The sequence below is a fragment of the Schistocerca gregaria genome, chromosome 3, assembly GCF_023897955.1.
Source record: "Schistocerca gregaria isolate iqSchGreg1 chromosome 3, iqSchGreg1.2, whole genome shotgun sequence".
Classification (NCBI taxonomy): Eukaryota; Metazoa; Arthropoda; class Insecta; order Orthoptera; family Acrididae; genus Schistocerca; species Schistocerca gregaria.
Genome location: NC_064922.1, coordinates 286359727 through 286384043, shown reverse-complemented (window position 1 = coordinate 286384043; position 24317 = coordinate 286359727). Strand labels below are relative to the sequence as shown.

The 24317-nt window shown below is 42.3% G+C and overlaps 1 protein-coding gene across 8 annotated transcripts in view; it reads right to left on the bottom strand.

The window, feature by feature from the left end:
- LOC126353762 (serine/threonine-protein kinase tousled-like 2) overlaps positions 1-24317 on the bottom strand; it is a 538693-nt gene that overhangs the window by 310557 nt on the left and 203819 nt on the right. For 4 of the 8 annotated variants that reach the window (XM_050002826.1, XM_050002821.1, XM_050002825.1 and 1 more), the window contains exon 3: positions 2731-2832. The exons of the other annotated variants lie outside the window; for them this stretch is intronic. In XM_050002826.1, coding sequence (XP_049858783.1) covers positions 2731-2832 — 102 coding nt within the window. The remainder of the gene's footprint in view (positions 1-2730; positions 2833-24317) is intronic. 8 annotated transcript variants of the gene reach the window in all.

The following is a 24317-nucleotide window of genomic DNA, read 5'->3' as shown; positions in this document are numbered from 1 at the left end:
TCCGCAGAAGCCACAAACATGTTTATCCTAAATACGAACCGTATACTTTAACCAGTGGAGTGTCCGTTGCAAGAACGCCCCACTTCAAGAAAAAGTAACGGCTTCGAAATTGAGTTTCTAATGTAATTTCGTTATGCATGTCCCTTGATTCATAATCAACTGAATGGCCTATATTAAAGTGGTAAAAGAGATTTTCAACATAGTCCTATTTTTTTCCACACTTCCGAAACAATTGCCACTGCAAGAAAATCTAGCTTAAGGAAAGGCATTTGGATCTCTATAATCGAGTTCTTTCATGAAAAAAAAAAAAAAAAAAAAAAAAGCATGGTCTTGGACGGATGATTTTGAACACACACACACACACACACACACACACACACACACACACACACACACAAGCGCACGTACGCACGCGTTACAAGTTTGTGATTTACTTCGAAAATCTCGGAAATAAGTAATGGAACGTGTATTCAAATTTATAATGTCATTCACATAACAACACAGCGAAATACGGCCCCTTTCAATTTTCTTTTAGTATTGCCTTGTAAGGCAAGAATAGAAGCAGCAAATAACACATGCTTTGCTTTACAGGACATGCCGTACAATAGAGCAGTTTTAAAATCAGACTGTAAAAGAGTGTAATTCTCCCGGTACCTCTCTATATGGGTCTGAAAACAGATGAACAAACGGTGTAACGGAAATTATTTGGTTCCCATTACTGGATTGGAGGATACTAAAAAACTAAAAACTGGCACAGCTATACTTACAAGCTGATGTTGGCTGAAGGATGAAGAGGGAAGACTAATGTGGACAATATACCTGACTAGGATGGAAGAAGAAAGATTACCGCGAGTACCATTCTCAGGATCCGTGGAACGCCACGGACCACAAGGGAGGAAAGGAAAATAGGTCACGAAATCCTCGAACAGAAGTGACTGGTGGAGGAACGTAGATAATTAATATGGTCCCCAAGGGCAAAGTGACAATGAAGAAGAAGAAGAAGAAGAAGAATTGCCTTCGGATGTGCATTTCTATCTCTGAACAGCTATTAAAGCAGACCTACATATTAATATAGGTTTACCTAAACTGTATGTGTGTGTGCAGATAAAATTATCCGGAAATAATTTTTCACTCTGTAGCGGAGCATGCGCTGCTTGTAACTTCCTGACGGATTAAAACTATGTGGCGGACCAGGACACTAAACCGGAACGTTGCCTTTAGAGAGTAATACTCTGCATAACTCAGCCACCCTCACAGGTTTACTTCCGCTAGCACCTCTCTCCTACTTTATAAGACCGCCAATAATTCGTCTATCTGGACCTGCGTCACATTCAAGTTGTCCTGTAGTTTCCGCACTACACCAGCATTCGCCTCAGGATGGAGTATCTTAATGAGGACCAACAACAAAACTTAAGTTGCCCCTCCTAATCCACACAAACGTTTGAATATTTTAGAGCGATTTAGGTGCTATAAAATCTGGGCTTATTTTTCTTCAAGGAATGTTCCACTGTCGGATTTTGTGAAAATTGTACCGCAGAGTGCCTTGCCACTGTTCTCTCTCCAAAGAAATATTTCTTGATAATAACACAGAACAGTTAACACAAGTTCCACGAGTATCAGTGCTGTGATAGTCATTTGACGTGGAAGGCTAAACATTCAAACAACTGACGCAGTTTGTCCACCTAGTACCTCTGATTGTAAAACGCTCCAAGTACCTCACGGATTTCAGGAAAGGCTTTGATGTGGCTAGTTGTCCTTTTAAACATTTTCTTTAATGAATTCATTACGGCACATCATTGATTTCTTCAGCTTCATTTGGGTCGTGTATGCTACCTCGGCATACAGCGTACAGCCGGAGCATAGCGCTTCGCAAAATATTTTGTGACACGGAGAAACTTGAAATATTGTATATAGTCAAGTGGTACGTGTGAAAAGCTTTCAATACCTTCAGAGACTTTTTCGGAATTTGATCTGTAACATTACTGATGTATTCCAAGTCTAAGAGACAAACAGTAAAAGATCCAGTGCTAAGAAAGGCAAAGATAACACTTCCGACTGCGTATGATAACGTATTGGGATCTGAAACTGCAGGATGCGGTAGAAACATTATTGTTACCTCACAGATGTTCACTGCAGAGTTCAGTCGTTCGATTTTAGGTGATAATTTCAAATTGTGTAGCGCAGCCAACGGTATTACAATGAATCCGAATTCATGCTCCACCCTTGAGTACAAAAGAAGTAAAATCTGATACGATCGAACCACCAGCCTCTTCCCTGCCTTGCATAAAGTTATTCATCTGTATACGGTGACAAGTTTCAGCGACAACTTTAACTACACGGTACGCCACAGCGGGAGTTTCGTGGTCGTCTGCGTAAATCACAGCGTTGGAGCAGATTGCATAATGGAAGCATTGGCGGACTGAACACTACTGATGTACTACGTCTCTTGTAGCTCTTCAACTGCCAACGAAATAGCATGAAACACCGCCAGTGCACTAAAGTCGAGGAGACACGCTAAGCGGCGACACCCGAGTACAGAGTTCGAAACGTTTCTCAATTACGTCGACTAGAACGGCGAAAATGGGGACAGGAGCGCTGTTCTGTGCGCATGCGGCCCCGACTTTCACGTCGTCTAACAAATAAACAGTCTTGAAAGAAAACATACCTTTGTGGTTTCGAACATTTCGAGCACCAATGTGTGGCGACCGTCAGATTCGATGGTACACTTACCTCCCGCTTCGTAAGCAACAGGGGCAGGCGGTTGAGGGCTTAGCTCGGACGGTCTCCTCTGTCCGATCGTCGTTTGTAACGCAATTTCTGCCGCAGACATCCCTACCACACATACACATTACCAATTACTAACATGATCATGGCCACAGCAAGATATGGTGTTAGTCAACTTGTACTAGAGCTAAATGGTTAGTCAAAAAAACATACAAATAAGCGACGCGCGCTGAAAATACCATAAAAATGACGCAGCTAGTATTTTAAATAAGGTGTGTAGCTGTTAAGACATCCACAGCAAGAACTAGGCGCTCCGCACCATTCACTGCGCCCGGCGAGTCGGAAGAAGAAAGTAGGTTGCAGCGCCTCCACGCATATCAAACGGTCGTGCCACTCCACGGCCATACAGCTTCCCGGGTGGAATTTCGCAAGAATCAGTAACCGAATGTAGAAGCTCTCAAGGTCGGCTAACAATATATTCAGGTTTTACCAGAGACGAACCCCACGACAGTAACCGGAAATGATGTAGACGCAACAGCGGCCCAGTAGTTGTGGCGAGAGATCAAGTAATGGAACCCAGCTGTTGTAATTTATGAAACATATTTTAATTGCTTAAGAAGCAGAGTGTACTTTATTTTGTGTCTGTGAATCAGGGTAGACGAATGAAAAACTGAGACATCGAATGTATGGTACTCTACGACCTGAAGGGAGTATCACAATTAAGGAGAAAACGGATAAAGAAATTACACTGCGAATGATCAGAGAATAACAATTTATGTCTTCTGAGATGAGGAACGTGACGGGGGGAAGCAATTGCCACCTTTGCTCTATATGTAGCTTCAGCTTAAAGGGGGTATTCTTTTCGACTGGCCCTAGGTCGAGCTTTAGTATAACGTATTTCACTGAAGTGGATACGATAATTACCCGTCAGAGCTGATTTCTTGGAAGAATTCGTAGACCAGTTCTCCACTCTCTTAAAATCAATTATTCCGGAAAGAACAAAGAGGGCTTCAGTGTCATAGGCTGCAGGTCAAACAAAAGACTAGAACTGATCTAGGAACCATACAGTAGAAAAGTTTAGTAGCTGTGTTGGGAAAGAATCAGAGCTCCGAACGCTCATAGATACCACTGAAGCCTAAGTCGTTTTAGGCACTGTAAACTGTCCAAAGCCGGAGATAAGTTCATTCGAAATTGACCTGCGCCTTACATAAAGGATAGATTAAATACATGTGGTGGTGGCGGCGGCGGTGTGTTTGTTGCAGTTGGAAGTAGTTATCTTGTAACGAAATTTAAGTACATAGTTTCCTGTAAGTTAGTGTGCGTAAAGATTATACTTGACAACAGGACTACATTGATTACTTGTTCCTTTTACCCATCTCCCAACTCATGAAATGCAGTCGCTAAACAGATTTTTTTTTTTTAAAAAAAAAGAGAGTCATGTCAAATAGGTGCTCCACTCATACAATTATATATGGTGGTGACTTCATCTATCCCCGATGTGTTGGTGATATTTACGTTTATAGTCGGTGATATGGATAAAACATCACTCGAAATCTTACAAATGCTTTTTCCGAAAATTATTTTGAGTAACTGGTTCATGAGCCCACTCGAATTATACATGTTTTTGAAAACACGCTTGATCTTTTAGCAACAAATAATCCCCAGAAATTACGAAACATTATGACAGGTGCAGAGATTAGTGACTGCTAGGCTGCGGTACCCAGAGTGGATACCCTAAACATCCAAATCCAATAAAAATAAATGCAAAATGCATGTCTAAAAAAGCAGATAAAAATTCACTTGACTTTTTTATAAGAGACAGCCTACATTCCTTCTGAACTTAGTAAGTGTAGACAAGACTTTGGCTTACATTCAAAGAAATAGTGTGACAGCAATGGAGAGTTTGTACCAAATAAATTAGAAGAGATGAACTGATCAGCCATGGTACACAAAACAGGTCAGAACACTGTTGCTGAAGCAACGAAAAAAGCATGCCTAATTTAAAAGAACGCAAAATCCCCAAAGTTAGTTTTATAGAACCTCGAAATTTAACGCGAACTTAAATGCGAGATGTTTTTGATACTCTCCACATCGAAATTCTTTCTCGAAATCTGGCAGAATAATCAAAGTGAAGGAATTTGTGCTATATGAAGGGGATGCCGAACATTCCTTATTTCTAGAAAGCTTTAGACAGCGTTACTCAAAAGCGATTTCTAATAAAACTGCTTGTCTGGGAGTATCGTCTCAGTTGTGCCACTGGATTCGTGATTTCGTAACAAAGTAGTAAGTGGCGGAAGGTCATAGACGATAAAAAACATTTGCAAAAAATTTAGAGAAGATATGTGTGTGACGCGAAAAGTGCAAACTGATCCTAAATAATGAAAAATGTGAGGTCACCGATATGAATACTGAAGAGAATGCGTCAGATTTCGGTTACACGATAAATCACAGAAATCTAAAGGTTGTCAACTGAACTGAATACCTAGGTATAAAAATTATGAGCATCTTATATTGGAACGATCACATAGATAATGTTGGGGGGAAGGCGAATCAAAGATTGCGTTTTACAAAGTGGCAGAACACTTAGAAACTGCAACAAATCCGCTAAAGAGACTGCCTACACTATGCTTGTGCGTCCTCTGCTAGAATATTACTGTGGAGTATGGGATCACTGCCACACAGGATTGGCGGAGGATACTGAAAAAGTTCAAAGAAGGAACTCTCTTTTTGTATTACTGCGAAATTGAGGAATGTGTATCACGGATATGACACGTGAGTTACAATGGCAATTATTAAAGCAAAGGCGTTTTACGTGGCGACGCACGTTTTCACGAAATTTCCATCTCCAACGTTCCCTTTCGAATGCAAAAATATTTTTTTGACACCCACCAACATACAGAGAAACCATTGTTTGCCGCGCGCTGTCAGAGTGGAACGGTAAGAGAAATAGTGAAAGTAGTTCGATGAACCCTATGCCACGCACATAAGTGTGAATTCCAGAGTAATTATGAAGACTAACAGAAAGAGCGAACATCCAATGTAAGTAAATTAGGGAACTATGATTTAACATATATAAGATAATTAATAAGGTTCATAGATTAACGGACGACTGCACTTCGTTGACAAGTCTTTCCATTTTTAATAAGTAATCTGAAGTGGTGAATAGGGTATGGCTTTGAGAGAAACGAGTTAATAAGAATCAGAAAACTGTTAGCACATACATGTATTACCTAATTTCTTGTTTACATGCTAAAATTTCCGTGCCAAAGAGCAGCCATTTCTCAATTTTCTATTGCTGGAAGTCGACGATGGTACTCTTACCTGTGCAGTTGTAACAATTATTTAAAGGTAACGTAACATAATATTCAAATTACACCTGTTTCTGCTTATCTACCGGGTTTCAATTTCTTACGTACAGTTCCTTTATCACGAAAAGGTGCACAGATGTCTCTGTTTCCTCGATGAACACCAGTTTCGGCATACCGTCTTTGCCTGTACCCATTAACGTGCGGAATCCATAATCGACGGGATACGGTCACAACTCATGTATGTTTACCAAAGGCCCTTAGATCGTTTACAACTCTCCCGAATACGAGTCAGCAAATGAGACCACTTAAAGTAAAGTGCTGAGAGCACTGGAGAAAGATTTCCCGCAGTTTGGTTGAAAACGGCTCGCAATAAACCCCATATTCCCTCTCGAGGTAGTGAGGGCTGCACGTGAGGAACTTAATGTCCCACAATATCCCCTGTGGAAACTGCTAGTAAAGAGTTGAAGAGCTCCTACGAAAGGACGAGGAAGTACACTTACGTGCAACACCACAGAGGGTTGTGAGCTTCTGCTCGCTGCAGAAGTGTCTGAGATCAAGAAACTTGCGTGAAATCATCACCAGCGACGCACTATTCATGCGCACTTTTCCGTAGAAGAGTGTGACAGATTAGCCAGCTCACTTTCATTTCGTTTCTGGACAAATCACAGACGTGAGGTTAATGCACAGAGCCACGATACAAAACTTTTTACGTTTTACTCTGTATCGCACTTCCCGTATTACAAGGTTATAGGCGTTATATTATTAACAATCTCAAGGGCTCCTTTGTTATTTTAGTCCGGGATTTTTGTAAAGAAAATCTTGTCTATGGACCAAACAAGCACGGAACACTCAACAGTTCACGTTGGTAACAACCCTCGGATGTCACTTGAATACTGAATTGGTTTCATCTGCTGAGAGTCGATATCTCTCACGTCTGGTACTTCAGAATGCTGTAAATTTTATAGTGACACAGGAGACTCATACCAAGGATGACACAGATTATTACAGAAAAGAAATATATTCGGATAAGTTATGGTTGGGGCCATAAATAATGAACAATACAGCATTGAAACGTGTATCAGATCCAGTCTAGCTGATAATAAAGTAACTTACCAAGACAGAACATCACATGTCTGTTTTGGCTATTTAGGTTGCCGGAATCACTGTTGTAAATATTCAAAAATCACCTGTCAGGTCCTTCAGTCACCCAGCTGTGTATGCTGGTGATTTCAGCAGCAATAGTCATGTCTGGGGACGTCAGGAAGAAACAGCAATGAAGCTATTCGAAATGAATGGATGGAAACGTTCAATCACCAGCTGTGTAGAACGCTACAGATCCAGGAACGTTTGAACCTTGTAAGTGGCAAAAACATTAGTCTTCTGATTTGTGCATCTTATGTAACTCTAGAAATAACATGACGTAACGAAAGAATGTGTTTCTCACACAGTTAGAAAAGGCAAGTCATATTTTCATTATTGTACTGATATTCCATTAGTCACGTCCGTTCCTAAAACTCGATGGACTTTTCAAATTGCGAACCGGAAAGGCCTTGATAATACCTTTAAGTGGATCCGTCCCCCAACTCCACCCAGTTATGAACGATTTCTGGGTGCAATTAAAGTTAATGTCAGGAAATTGATTTAACGTGGTTCTGGAAGGAGTACGTCCTCAGATGGTCTCCAGAATAAGATGGGTTATATGCAAAATATTAGGAATCTCAGAATGACAACAGCTGATAACCTTTTGGGAGCTCCCAGTAAGAACAGAAGAGAAAAATAGTATAACAGAACGGCAAGACTCAACTTTACACATCTACGTCAATGTGATCACTCTGCTATTCACAATGACGTGCCCGGCAGAGGGTACAATGAACCACCTTCAAGCTGCCTCTCTATCGTTCCAGTCTCTAACGGCACGCGGGAATAACGAGCACTTAAAATTTTCAGTGCGAGCCCTGATTTCTCTAATTTTATCGTGATGATCAGTCTCCCTATGTAGGTGGGTGCCAACAGAATGTTTTCGCAATCGAAGGGTAAACTGGTGATTGAAATTTCATGAGAAGATCCCGTCGCAACGAAAAACACCTTTGTTGTAATGATTCTAGCCAGAAAGCCTGGAATATTGTAAGAAAATCTGGTACAGTCCTAAGGTTGTCAAGCACGACACGTGAATGCCACTTATGTTGCAGCCAGACAAATGAATATTTCGGAAAGTAAGAGAGACAAGGTACACACACGAACTACAGAAATGAGTTTTACATAAAACACCCTATCTATAATCACATGCAGTCTACTCATAGGACTTCTGCGTTGAGGAACTTTATGTAGTCTTGAATACATTACAGGTAATTAAAGGAATTGGTTTTGATAGCATATAACCATTGTTTCTTAATCGAATGTAAAACAAAATTGTGGCTCACTGAATGTTTGAATGAGACTCTTGAAAACTGGAAAATTACCAGTTTTTCAAACAGGGCTAAGACAATTGCCATCCCGAAGCCACGCAAAGACGGAACCGATGCTTCTCACTACTTACCAGTTTCCCTGCTCAGCATGACCTATACGCTATTTCAGAGGCTTATCCTAAATCACATTCAATAAGCCATTGATCAAATCGTCCCCGTCGAACGAGGTAGCTTCAGGAAATGTCGGAGCTGCTGCGACAAGGTCTTAACGTTGACAGCTCTAGTAGAAGCTGGATTTCAAAAACGTCTCAAATCAGCTGCAGTTTTTGTGTATCATACGGCATCTTATGGCATTGTATGAACGCAGGTATTGATGTCAAGGATTACTGAAGTCGTTCTACGTCAAAAGAGGGCGTTTCTGAAAAACAACATGCTCTCTGGCAGGCATTTTAACGTGTTCCTTAAAGGACAAGGTAGCAGATTGAGGACTGTTCTACTTCATGGATCAGCTCTGCCAGAGACTGACTCCACGAAAATCCTATAAGCAAAAGATCTACCATTAGCCTTCTAGAGTAACGATCTTACGCACTCTGAGAACGAGCTGGCAAGTGCTATGGCGAAACTGAGTGATTACTGTCGTAAATGGAGACTTCACCCTAACTCGGATAAGACTGAGGTTGCTACATTCCATCCAAATAATTAAGACGCTCAAAGGAAGCTACATGTGACTTACGACGGGATCAAACTACCGCGAAGCTCCAACCCAATACATCTAGGAAGCACCGAATCTGTCCTTGGGATTCAAACAACACTGCATCAAGTTATCTGCGAAGCCTGACTCCCGAGTGAATCTACTTCACAAGACTACTGGAAGCAATTGGGGTGAGGACGCCAACACGCTATGCTGCAATCGTTCTTACGTATTCTGTAGGTGAATATTGCGCACCTGTATGAGAACACAGCACCCACACAACGAAGGTTGACATGCAGCTTAATGAAGCCATGGGGATTATCATTAGGACTTCTACATCTACCCTCATTCAGTGATTACCATTCCTAGCTGACATTGCTCCACAAGACCTAAGGAAGAAAGCGGCTAAGATAAATGTACTTTAGAAGATCTCATAAGAACTGCCACTTGTGAGGTGTGCTATAAGATCCATCAACACGTCCGAAATCCCGTAAACCCCTGGATAGAGTCAGAAAATATCAGTTCTTTCGACGTGACATCCAAGTGGCGTCAACGCTGGATCGTAGATCGAGACAGCAACACTCGCCTGATTCATTACCAAATAAAGAATGTTGAGGGATTCCAAGTACAGCGTCAAACCTGGTCGATGCGGAACAGCATCAGGACGGGTCAATGAAGGTGTGGTTGCGCCTTGAAGAAGTGGGGCTCCCGTTCATCTGTTGACTGCGATTGCGGAGCAAGCAGAAGAGCAAACAATAGAATACATTGTTAAAGAGTGCCCACTGCGAGCATTTGACGGTGATTTGAGGAATCCACACCAAGCGATTCCGAGTGCTCTCGACTGGTTGCCACAATCTGACACTTCCATTTCATTATGCACTGAAGAGCCGGAGAAACTGGTACACCTGCCTACTATCGTGTAGGGCTCCCGCGAGCATGCAGAAGTGCTGCAACACGACGTGGCATGGACTCGACTAATGTCTGAAGTAAACTAGAGGGAACTGACACCATGCATCCAGCAGAGCTGTCCATAAATCCGTAAGAGTGCGAGGGGGTGAAGAAGACCTCTTCTCAACACCACTTTGCAAGGCATCCCAGAAGTGCTCAATAATATTCATGTAAGGCGAATTTTGTGGCCAGCGGAAGTGTTAAAACTCTTTAGAGTGTTCCTGGAGCCACTCTGTAGCAATTTTGGACGTGTGGGGTGTTGCATTGTCCTACTGGAATTGACCAAGTCCGTCGAAATTCATAATGAATATGAATGGATGCAGGTGATCAGACAGGCTTCTTATGAACGTGTCACCTGTCGGAGGTATATGGGGCCCCTTGACATGCTAGATACGACTCTAAGTACACTCGCACGGCACCATTACGGAGCCTCCAATAGTCTGAACAGTCCACTGCTGACATGCAGCGTCCATGGATTCATGAGGTGTCTCGATGCCCGTACACGTCCATGCGCTTGATGCAATTTGAAACGAGACTCGTCCAACCAGGCAACATGCTTCAGTCACCAACAGTCCAATATCGGTGTCGACGGGCGCAGGCGAGGCGTAAAGCTTTGTGTAGCGCAGTACACGAGTGGGCCTTCGGTTCTGGAGGCCCATGACGATGTTGTTAGGTTGAATGGTTTGCACGCTGACACTTGATGGCCCAGCGTCGAAATCTGCACCGATTTGCGGAAGGGTTGCACTTCTGTTACGTTAAACGATTCTCTTTAGTCGTCATTTGTCCCGTCCTTGCAAGATATTTTTCCGGCCGCAGCGCCGTCGGAGATTTGATGTTTTAACGGATTCCTGATATTCACGGTACACTCGTGAAATGCTCGCATGGGAAAATCCCCACTTGATCACTACCTCGGAGATGCTGCATACCATTGCTCGTGCGCCATGTTCAAACTCATTTAAATCTTGATAAACTACCAGTGTAGCAGCAGTAACCGAAGTAACAACTGCGCCAGACACTTGTCTTATATAGCCGTTGCCGATCGTAGCGCCGTATTCTGCCTGTTTACATATCTGTGTATTTAAATACGCATGCCTATACCAATTTCTTTGGTGCTTCAGTATAAAAACTTCTGTGTAACTGCAAAAACTATACGACAATTAAAATAAAGATGTAAAAAAATTGCGTTTAGGCATATAATTTTCAATTAATGATATCAAGCTTTGTATGAATATAATTCTGGATATTCTATATTGCCAAGACCAACACTTCTTCATGCAACTCTTTTCCCAGGATGCTCATTGTCGTCTTCAAGAAGTATCAGAGTACTCGTTTCCAATGCTTAGGCTCCATGAACACCGTGAATCGCGATATGGCAGAACATACAATACTTCCGCCCCCTCTTCCCTCTTCTCTCTCTCTCTCTCTCTCTCTCTCTCTCTCTCTCTCTCTCTCTCTCTCTCTCTCTCCCCCCGTCTCCCCACCGCTTAAGCAGAATCCGATGCACGATGCATGCATCCTCTGGACACGTTTCTCAGAATCAGATGGTTTACAGCAGCTAAACATTGTTGTTAAAGCGTTTTACAACTAGTACCCTTACAAGAAACCGCGATCGTTCATTTCTGTGTGATACCGGGAAAAGGAAATTACTGTGCTGACATTCGTGTTACAGCAGGAAATGAGCTACAGAAACAAAGTTATGATATGGACGTTTGGAGTCCAAGCATAAAGCAAATATCGATCTTCCTGAAAGCGAATGTTATCACAATTAGAGCGATACGACTCTGCAACATGCGACTGCCGTTCGAGATTTATGAACCAGATACAACGCAGTGTGATTACTTAGGTGGTGCATACCATGAAAGGAGGAACCCACAGTTAAAACTCTAAGACAGGAAAGAACAGAAATTGCGCCAAACATCCGAAGGAAATTATTTGCACTTTATCAGACAGAAAAATAAGCCTTTTATAATTATTTAATGATTAACCTCAACCCTATCTCTGTATCTATTTACGACTAAATACTCCTTTTGACGTAGAGTACAAGAATTTTTCATAGTTTCTCATCAGGTAGACTCTTTGTAAGTATTTAGCAGAGCCCACTGTCTGCTCATGTAACTCGCGTTTCTCCCCGATGAGTATAGGACGACGTCATGAATAAGACCTTTGGACGTAACGGAAGAGGCACAAAATAGTTTCCCAAAACAACCACAAAAAGTTTTATTAATCAAAAGAGCTTCGTCGCTTAATTAACACACACTACATGACATCCACAATTCAAGAACTTACCACGGAACTACATGGAGCAAGCCTCCATATCAACCTTGCAAATATCAATTAAAAAAGAGCGAACGTCCCAGAGGAGGCTGTAATGCTAACGCCATCAAACGTGCCAGTGAAATAACTGAACACAAGTCTAACAAATGACGAACAGGCATCACAGAACTACGATCAATCTCGATAGCTAATATGCTGAGCAGTAGAAAGGAGGTCAGTTTCTTCCTGAATAGGAAAGTGCTAGACAAAATCTGTGTCCCAGTCAAGAATTCGAACCCTTCTGTCTTCCTAACAAATGCTAAAACCACTTTTCCATACGCTTAAGAAATATAGAAGGTAACCAAACAATTACACAGGAGATTGTAGACATGAATAATGTCGTCGTTTCGTTGGTGCGAGATGGCCACATCTCCCAATAAATGAAGCCCTGTGGAAGCACTAGCTTACGAGTTGGCATTTTAGCGAGAACTAAAGTGGCGACGTTTTGATAATATTGCGAGGATAGGAGTAAGTGATGTCACCAAACTTACGGTCGACTGGGGCGGTGGAGCGAGGAGAGGGCGGGAGTGGAAGGGAGAGGACGGGGGTGGAAGGAAGAGGGGAGGGGAGAGGAGATAAGAGAGAGGAAGATGTATTACGTACATGACTCTCTCTCTCTCTCTCTCTCTCTCTCTCTCTCTCTCTCTCTCTCTCTCTCTGAGAAGGAAAGCACGAGTAATGGCAAGCATAGGGCACAAGCGAAAGGTCTGTAGCTCTCCTATGCTTCACTAAGAAATAAAAGGAACAGCATGATCCATGATCATTTCTCTTAAAGTAACACTTACTACCCTAATGTAGCTGTCCTATTAATGAGTTCGCAGTCCTTCGAATATAATCACCGTACGCCAACAATATACTCCAACAACCTTCCTTACTCTACGTGCAGAGAATACTTAGTGTACCTCTCTCTGTTACCCCATTTCCTGTTCTGTCTACTCCCCTATTTCCTGATCCAATCAAGTCGTGCGCGTGAAGAACGATATTTGTTAAGGTCAAATTCCTCTCATAGTGAGTTCATCGACTTTTTGCGAGATAGACGAAGGAGCAAGCAATATGTTGGATGGCTTCTAATAAGAAGCACTCCGCTTTTGCACTTACTAAATGAATCTGTGACGAAAAGTGCTGTTCTTCTTTGAACCTTCTGTTTCCTCTGTCAGTCCTGTCTCGTAAGAGTCTCATACTCGAGCAATATTCCAGTGTCGGTATAAACTACCTCCTCCATCAGTGGTAGGAACTCCCTTACCTGCCATTCGCTTTATCAAGTCGTTCAACTTTAAACTGCTCCATATGTACACTCCTAGATATTTAATGGATGTGACTGCTTCCACTGAGTGTATGATTACACGATCGCCGAACAATAATGCGCCTTTCCGTAGATTTACGTGCAATACACTTTTGTTTATGCCAAAGGTCAACTGTCAACCTCTCCAAACAAGCGTAAAATCTCTGTAGATCTTCCAGCGTTTAGCTACATTACCTAACGTCGCGACTTCTTTGTATGTAACAGTATCATTCACTAACAGCCGCACGAAGATTCCCACGTTATTCATTAGGACCTAGACTAGGTCACTCATGTATTGTGAACAGTATGATGGTCCTGTAACTTTTCCTTGTAGCACATCCTATGGTATTTTAACGTCTGAATGTTTCTCTACGCGAAGAGTGACATGCAGTGTACTGTTAGCCAAGAATTCTTCAATCCAATCGCACGCTGAGATGTCTTTATGTACATCATGTCCTTTACCGACATACGGCCTTGTTTTCTTTCGGACGACCACTAACTGAGGAAGTTTAAAAGCTGGCAACCACGTAAAGCTAGCAATAGCAGCCCACGGGATGGGCACGTGCTCGCTGCAGCTGGCGCACGACGCCATTCAGCAGAGACAAAGAAGGCGTTCTGCGGCGGCTCGGCGTTATCTGGCCGGCGAGCGAAGCGCCTGCGGGAAAGGTATTGCTGACGCACTCCGTTTTTGTAACCTGGTGAGCGGCCAACGTTATCGCCAGCGGGAAGCCAACATCACATGGCATGAAACTGCATCTAAAATTCACTGTCCTCTTCTGCATGGCCACCGTACGGTCCACTTTGGTTTATTGGGGGAATTTTAGGAAAGTGAGGTTCATCTGTGAAGTAGACAGCATATAGCACACCAGAGCGAGCCATTCTACAATTACATCTATATTCTGCAATCCACTGTGAAATGCATGGCAGAGGGTACGTCCCATTGTACCAGTTATTAGGGTTTCTTCCCGTTCCATTCACGTATGGAGCACGGGAAGAGTGAGCGGTTGAATGCCTCTGGGCGTGCAGGAAATGTTCTAATCTTATTCTCACGATCCCTATGCGAGCGATACGTGCAGGGTTGTAATATATTCCTAGAGTCATAATTTAAAGCCGGTTCTTCGAATTTTGGTAAACTTTCTCGGTATAGTTTAGGTCTGATCTTCGAAGTCTGCCAGCTCTGTTCCTTCAGCATCTGAGACACACTTTCCCATGGATCAGATTAATGTGTGACCATTCATGCTGCCCTTCCCTGTGTGCATTCAGTATACCGTGTTAGTCGTATTTCGTACGGGTCCCACGAGCTCATTCTAGAGGAATATTCTTGTCGCACGAGTGCTTTGTAGACTGATTGCACTTCCCAAGTATTCCACCAATAACCCACGACTGAGCCCATGTGATCGTTCCATTTCACATCCCTGCGAAGTGTTACACCCAGTTATTTGTATGAATTGGCCGATTCCAATACTGATTCACTGATATTATAGTCATAGGATACTACAGTTTTTCGTTTTGTGAAGAGCAATATTTTACATTTCTGAACATTTAAAGCAAGTTGTCAATCGTTGCACCACTTTGAATATTATCAATATCTGACATTGTGCAGCTTCTTCCAGGCAATACTTCATTATAGAAAACTGCTAAGAGGTTCTTGTCGTATGTGGCAAAAAACAGTCAATACCCTCACTAAACGATAGCGATGGAAATATTAGCGACGATGGTGTCACTAAATCGGAGGTACTAAATACAGGTTTCCGTAATTCATTCACGAAAGAAGACGAAGTAAATATTCCACAATTCCAAACCAGAACAGCTGTTACCACGAGTGACATAAAAGTAGATATCTTACGTGTTGCGAAACAAATCACTTAAGAAAGCCAAGTCTTCCTGTCCAGATGGTATACCAATCTGGTTCCTTCGGAGTATGCAGACGCAATAGCGCCTTTCTTAGCAATCATAAACAACCGCTCACTTGACGAAAGGTCTGTTCCTAAAGACTGGAATACAGCACAGATCACACCAACATTCAAGAAAAGAAATAGGAGTAACCCATTGAAATACAGACCCACATCACTGACCTCAGTTTGCAGTAGGATTTTGGAGCATATACTGTACTCGAACATTATGAATCACCTTGAAGAAAATGACTTATTGATACATAACCAACACAAATTCAGAAAATATCGTTCTTGTGCAACACAGCTAGCTCTTTATTCCCATGAAGTAATGAGTGCTGTCGACAAGGGATCTCAGATCGGTTCCATATTCCTAGATTTCCAGAAGGCTTTTGATACCGTTCCTCACAAGCTACTATTAATCTAATTGCGTTCATATGGAGTATCATCTCAGTTGTGTGACTGAATTAGTGATTTCCTCTCAGAGGGGTCACAGTTTGTAGTGATCGATGGTGAATCATCGAGTAGAACAGAAGAGATATCTGGCGTTCCGCAAGGTAGTGTCATAGGCCCTCTGCTGTTCCTGATTTACATAAATGGTCTACGTGATAAACTGAGCAGCCCTCTTAGATTGTTTGCAGATGACACTGTAATTTACCGTCTAGTAAAATCATCAAGAGATCAATTCCAATTACAAAATGATCTAGAGAGAATTTCTGTGCGGTGCGAAAAGTGGCAATTGGCACAAAACAAAGAAAAGAGCGAGGTCAACCACATGGGTACTAAAAGAAATCCGATAAATTTTGGGTATACGATAACTCTCACAAATCTAAGAGCTGTCAATTCCACTAAATACCTAGGAATTACAATTACGAGCAACTTAAATTGGAAAGATCACATAGATAATATTGTGGGGAAGGCGAAACAAAAACTGCGGTTTTTTGGTAGAACAAACCCACTAAAAGGACAGCCTACTTTACACTTGTCCGTCGTCTGCTGGAATACTGCTGCGCGGTATGGGATCATTACCAGGTAGGATTGACGGAGGACATCGAAAAAGTGCAAAGAAGGGCAGCTCGTTTCTTGTTACCGCGCAATAGGAGTGAGAGTGTCACTGATATGATACGCGAGTTGGGGTGGCAGTCTCTGAAACAAAGGCGACATATATTTACGAAATTTCAATCACCATCTCTCTCTTTCGAATACGAAAATATTTTGTTGACACTCACCTACGTAGGGGGAACTGATCATCACAATAAAACAAGAGAAATCAGAACTCGAAAGGAAATATTTAGATGTTCCTTCTTCCCACGCGCCATTCGAGAGTGGAATGGTGGAGTAGTAGTAAGAGGAGGTAGTAGTAGTAGTAGTAGTAGTAGTAGTAGTAAGATAATGGTTCGATGAACCCTCTGCCAGACACTTAAGTGTCAATTGCGGATTAACAATGTAGATGTACATCTGCAAAAAGTCTGAGGTTACTATTAATATTGCTTGCAAAGTTATTAATATAAAACATGAACAGAAAGGATCCCAACACACTTCCCTGGGGCACACCCTAAGTTACTTCTATATCTGATGATGACTCCATCCAAGATAACGTTCTGCGACCTCAGTCTAGTCACAAATTTCACTTGATATCTCATATGATAGTACTTTTAAAGAAGCGCAAGTGTGGTACTGAGACAAATGCTTTACGCAAATCAAGAAATATTGCATCTAACTGACTGCCTTGGTCCAAAGCTTTCAATATGTCATGTGAGAGAAGTGTGACATGGGTTTCACAAGAATGATGTTTTCGGAATCCATGCTGTTTTTCATTCAGGAGGTCGTTCTGTTCCTCATTATGTTAGAGCTCGGAATATGTTCTACGATTCTGAAACAAATCTGTGTCAAGGATATTGGACAGTAATTTTGCGGACACTTCTCTTACCTTTTTGTAGACTAATGAGGATTGCACTTTTTTTCTTCCAAGAACTGGGTATGATTTTCTGTTCGAGACATCTACGATAGATCATAGTACGAAAAAAGGCTAACTCAACCGCAAATTCAGTATAGAATTTGGTAGGTGTTCCATCGGACCCTGGAGCTTTCAGATGTTTCTCAACGTCACGGACACTAATACTTATTTCATTCATCTCTTCAGTAGTACGAGAATTAAATTGGGGAAATTCTCTTGGATTTTCCTTTTTGAAAGAACATTTAAAAATGGAGTTAAGAATTTCAACTTTCGCACTGCTACCCTCAATTTCAGTTCCTGTCTCTTTCGCTATGGATTAGACACAAACTTTGGTGACACTAACAGCCTCACATACGACCAAAATTTCATTGGGTTTTGATGAAAGATCATTTGACAATATTCTGCTACGGTAGTCACTGAAGGCATCATGCATTGCCCTCTTGAAAGCCAAATGCATCTCATTCAGCATGTCTCTATCTATTGCCCGACACTATGTTTTATAATTATTATGCGGTAATTGTTTCTTTAGAATTTTCTTTACGGTGACCGTATACCATGGAGGATCCCACCGCTTACAAAGTGTTCTACTAGGTGGTTTTCTAGCCATGGTCAACTATTCTTTTAAACTTGAGCCATAGTTCCTCTGAACGATCCTGTCCTATGCTGAAAGTTTCATGTTCCCCATTGACCCACTGTTGAGTACTGTTCGAGTTATTTACGATATTCACCAGGTCGGATTGAAGGAAGACATCGAAGCATTTTAAAGGCGGGCTGCTAGATATGATACCGGTAGTTCGAACAACACCCAAGTACTACAGAGTTGCTTCGGGAACTCGAATGGGAATCCCTGGTGGGGAGGCGACGTTCTTTTCGACGAGCACTACTGACAAAATTCAGGGGACCCGCATCTGAGGATGACTGCAGAACGATTCTACTGCCACCAACGTACATATCGCGTGTGGATAACCAAAATAAGATTAGAGACATTAGGGCTCCTTTGCAGGCCTACAGACGGTTGCTTTCCTTCACTCTCTTTGCGAGAGGAACAGGAAAGGAAATGACTAATAGTCGTACAGGGTTCCCTCCGCCACGCACCATACAATGGCTCGCGGAGTATGTATGTGGGTGTATGACGGAAACTAATTTCCGTCTACTCGCTGACTTACTTATGTCCCATTAAAATGCTGGACGTCTGACATCACTGGTTAGACATATGCAAAAGACAGTTTTTTAATTAATGTAACCCGAATCCATGAACAAGTGTCAAAGGCAGCCATCACTCTTCTATCCAACAGTTTAATCCCCATGAGGGTAGTGGTGAACACTATTAATAACCAATTTAAAATACCTAAGTTTCAGCTTCAGAGCAGAAGACATCTCCTCTCGAAATTTTACTATTTTTTCGCCAAGATTACGAACGCCCTTTATATTCTGTGAGGTCCAACACTGTCAAACCCCAAAGATGAAGCAGTCTAAAATGATTCTCGGAAAAGGTCGTAGTGAAAAGAGTAAGTTTCTTGTGTTGTACATTGACGTACCTGTACACTGAGAATGGGACCTGAACGAACATCGACCAATCTCAAAGAGGAATGTTATGTAATTTAGCAGCCAGTCGACATACAGGATGCGTTAAAAATACTTTTACAAACTTTCGGGGCGGATTCTTCACACCAGTACAGGAAAAGAAGTAATCCATATAACCACATGCCTATAAATACTTTACTTTTAAATTATTAACGAAAGAACATTTTACACGGTTGTCAAACTTAAATGTTTAAAATGTCCTCCGCTTGCTTCAACACATGTCTGCAATTGTCGGATCGTGGACTGTCGCATCCTTTCAAATACTCACTGACCGTATCTGACAGTTTGCAGGACTATGACACTGTGAAGAAGTGTCTTGGCGTTGTGAATTTACTTAGGCGAGCCCCTCGAGTAATACTGTAAATGAGTACTAGTGGGAGAGCGTTCGTACCATGGAACTGGTGCTCTCAAACCTGTCCACCTGTCAGCGAGGAAATCAAACATGCAGTGCAAGAAACAATGTAACCGGAATATAAATTCCTACACCACTTGCTTCCGCTAATTTTACAGGAACGCATTCTGTAGGGAATGTGGAAGATTGTCCTACGCAATGTCTTTCAAGATTGCATCTGTGAGATATGCTGGAAAAACACTTGGGCCTGCCTGTCACATATAACTCCTACCTACGCATAAATCGTAAACGCTGCTGGTGTATCCACTCTGGATTGAAATATGAGAACTTTCTTCTTTAGAAAGAAACTGAGGAGATTTTGATAATTTGTTACGAATCTCTGACTTCAGGCCTTATTTGGCCTTTTGTTGTTTTGGTATGAATGATACACGCAAAAGTTTGGATAACATTAAATCTATGAGAATAGAGATGGTAACTGAAGTTTGGCACAGAAAAATGAGACAATCTTAAGTACTGTTGGATGTAAATCTACTTATACCGTCTTCGGCATAAACAGCGGCCAACGATCCGGGCATGTGATCTGGTGAGATTTGAAATAATCATTTTACTGCACTTGTCGAACATTCGTAACTGTTTAGAAACATGTGCCCAACGATATCTCTAAAGACTTTCCCCAATTCCTCGCGGATGCGGTCTTCACAACTGACTCATGCTTAATGCGTGCGAGCTGGTAGCCAGACACAGTGCTGGTGGTGAAAGATATTTATTTATATTGGTTTGTCGCACCATTTTAATCATCATATCAAATTCAATTTTTCTTACCATTCTTTTTCCGCTTGAAATCTTTGTTCATGTAATTTTAATTTACTGTAGTAATTTCGATTTGATTTCTTTCACTTTATCATGCTATTTGTTTGGCCATGTCATTTATTTATTATTACTATTGCTCTTTTTGCTTAAAAGTTCGTTTTACTTATAACCCCCTTCTTTCGTTTAAATCTTCGCCTGCGTTATTTTGACCACTGCGCAGTTGGAGTTTAGGCAATGTTCCAAATGACTGTATGACGATTACCTTAAAAAAAGAAAAATGCACATCTTGTGATGAAAAATAGATTGAGCCAATTGTATAGTCAATATAAATAAATTATTTCGTCTTTTTGCTTTTTAATCGGGAGATTGGGTTTCAAGGATATGTAAGTATTATAATACGTAAATATTCAATTCACATTCTCAAAAATAAAAGGAATAGAAATACAAAATTACATTTCAATGAATTATAGTACTGGAATAAAAATAATGACCATAAATATTTAAAAATAAAAAACTTTAAGTATCTGACTGGATTCAAACCCAAACCTTCCACGAGTGAAGACCGTATCCTGTCCATTACACCACACAGCCACTCCAGTCCAAACTTCCTTCTTAACGCTATTCAGCATCGCGCAAAATCCCGAAATTTTTTATCCGTCGACTACTCGCAAACGACAGTCCAGCAAGGCGAATGGCTGCAGGGTGTGATACCTTGGACTTAACATATATCACCGTACAAGTGGTTTCATAACGTCGATCCTACAGCTGGGAACCTTTCTTTGTTGATACTCTACGTTATACATCGTGATGTAACGCAGGTATAGAAAGCTGGGCACAGAGAGACTACTGCTGCGGTCTTCAGGTTTGGTTCACAAATGACTTTCCCGTAAGTGGATTAGTGTCATCAGGAGGAATCTTTTCTAGAAAGGCTATCGCGAAAGGCTACAAACCCGACCTGGGAACATCTGTCGTGAAAGTTTAACCCTCTAAATGGCCTGCTGATAAATTACAGAACTCGCTCCACTGTACTATGTAAGTAAGTCCGTCGAGCTTCGTAACTAAACACTGAATCAACTGGTCTGTTTGTGGACATAACTACCATACCAGTACTTGATATAATTCTGCACTGCTGTCATAGCGTGAATCAGTAAAACACGTGGAACCGGTCTAGGACTTAGGCGAGTAGACCGGAGCCCTATTTCGGAAGCGCGCTCTTCCTCCGCCGGCGATAATTACACGTCGGCGGAGAGGCGGCAAGACCGCAGCGTCGCGTGCTGGGCGCCTTTCCTGGGCGCGCTCTTCCGCAACGCCCGCGGCCTCGCTTTCCCGGACGGTCCAACAGGCGCGCATTTCTGTCGGCCTTGCTGCTTGCGTCACGCGCTGCTCGCCAAATCCTCTCGCCGTGTGTACGATTACCTCTCCTGTTGCGGTTTCTCTCATCATTGTCCCCTCTAGTTTTTCTCCCTTGTTCCCTAAATCTGGGCGACTGAACTGAGAGGCAGCAGAATTCGTGTTTACCTTCGAATGAAGCAACAGCTAAAGTTCTAGAGATGTAGGTAGAGTAGATACATACTGTTACTTGGTCCCTTCAAAATAGTTCCTGCAATTTTGTGAGAAAAACATTAAAATCCATAGTTACGACTAAATAGTTCATTTCCTCTGTGTAGGTCCCATATCATCAATAAATTTGAAGAACGACATTTTTTCACCAGACGGTGTGTAATTATTTTAATTTTTCACACTACCAGTTTAGGGCATTGTCCATTCTTACAAAGGAACCTCCCCATCGCACCCCCCCCCCCCCCCCTCCTCAGAATTAGTTGTAAGTTGGCACAGCAGATAGGCCTTGAAAATCTGAACACAAATCAATCGAGAAAACAGGAAGAAGTTCTGTGGAACTATGAAAAAATAGGCAACATCAAGGAGAATGTGAGCTCAGGAGCGCCGTGGTTAGCGTGAGCAGCTGCGGAACGAGAGGTCCTTGGTTCAAGTCTTCCCTCGAGTGAAAAGTTTACTTTTTTTATTTTCGCAAAGTTATGATCTGTCCGTTCGTTCATTGACGTCTCTGATCACTGTATTAAGTATAGTGTCTGTTTTGCGATCGCACCGCAAAACCGTGCGAGTAGTAGACGAAAGGATGTGCCTTCTCCAATGGGAACCGAAAACATTTGATCGCTAGGTCATAGGTCAACCGATTCCTCCACAGGAAAACACGTCTGATACATTCTATACGACACTGGTGACGGCATGTGTGTCACATGACAGGAATATGTTGTCGACCCACCTAACTTGTACACCTGGCGAATGGGTAAAAAGATTCTTCTACCTTGCCCGATTTTTTTTCCCCTTGAGGATGTGATAATCACTCCCAAAAAGTGATGAAAATATAAGAGTTTGTCACGTGAACTGCAACAAATGAATGCAACAGTTTCACAGTCGCACAGTTTTCCCTGTGCTCTGTCAAAGTATATGTTTTTAACGTTTTCAACTTTTCCGTGTGGAGACAGTCAAATCCTGCATATGACCATGCAAATCTGAAGATGTCCTGGAGTTTTGGAGAGAGAAGTTGATTATGTATGAGTGCCTGAACTTTGACAATTGTCTGAAAATAAAAATTAAACTTTTCACTCGAAGGAAGACTTGAACCAAAGACCTCTCGTTCCGCAGCTACTCACGCTACGCTAACCACGAGACCACAGCGCTCCTGAGCTCATATAGTCCTTGATGTTGCCTATCTTGCTCATGGACTACTCAGTTTGTATATTTTGCTTATTTTTTCATAGTTCTACACAACTTCGTGTTTTCTCGATTGATCTGTGTTCAGTTTTTCAAGGCCTATCCACTGTGCCAACTTACAGGGTGTTTCAAAAATGACCGGTATATTTGAAACGGCAATAAAAACTAAACGAGCAGCGATAGAAATACACCGTTTGTTGCAATATGCTTGGGACAACAGTACATTTTCAGGCGGACAAACTTTAGAAATTACAGTAGTTACAATTTTCAACAACAGATGGCGCTGCAAGTGATGTGAAAGATATAGAAGACAACGCAGTCTGTGGGTGCGCCATTCTGTACGTCGTCTTTCTGCTGTAAGCGTGTGCTGTTCACAACGTGCAAGTGTGCTGTGGGCAACATGGTTTATTCCTTAGAACAGAGGATTTTTCTGGTGTTGGAATTCCACCGCCTAGAACACAGTGTTGTTGCAACAAGACTAAGTTTTCAACGGAGGTTTAATGTAACCAAAGGACCGAAAAGCGATACAATAAAGGATCTGTTTGAAAAATTTCAACGGACTGGGAACGTGACGGATGAACGTGCTGGAAAGGTAGGGCGACCGCGTCCAGCAACCACACAGGGCAACGCGCAGCTAGTGCAGCAGGTGATCCAACAGCGGCCTTGGGTTTCCGTTCGCCGTGTTGCAGCTACGGTCCAAATGACGCCAACGTCCACGTATCGTCTCATGCGCCAGAGTTTACACCTCTATCCATACAAAATTCAAACGCGGCAACCCCTCAGCGCTGCTATCATTGCTGCACGAGAGACATTCGCTAACGATATAGTGCACAGGATTGATGACGGCGATATGCATGTGGGCAGCATTTGGTTTACTGACGAAGCTTATTTTTACCTGGACGGCTTCGTTAATAAACAGAACTGGCGCATGTGGGGAACCGAAAAGCCCCATGTTGCAGTCCCATCGTCCCTGCATCCTCAAAAAGTAGTGGTCTGGGCCGCCATTTCTTCCAAAGGAATCATTGGCCCATTTTTCAGATCCGAAACGATTACTGCATCACGCTATCTGGACATTCTTCGTGAATCTGTGACGGTACAAACTGCCTTATACGACACTGCGAACACCTCGTGGTTTATGCAAGATGGTGCCCGACCACATCGCACGGTCGACGTCTTTAATTTCCTGAATGAATATTTCGATGATCGTGTGAGTGCTTTGGGCTATCCGAAACATACAGGAGGCGGCGTGGATTGGCCTCCCTATTCGCCAGACATGAACCCCTGTGACTTCTTTCCGTGGGGACACTTGAAAGAC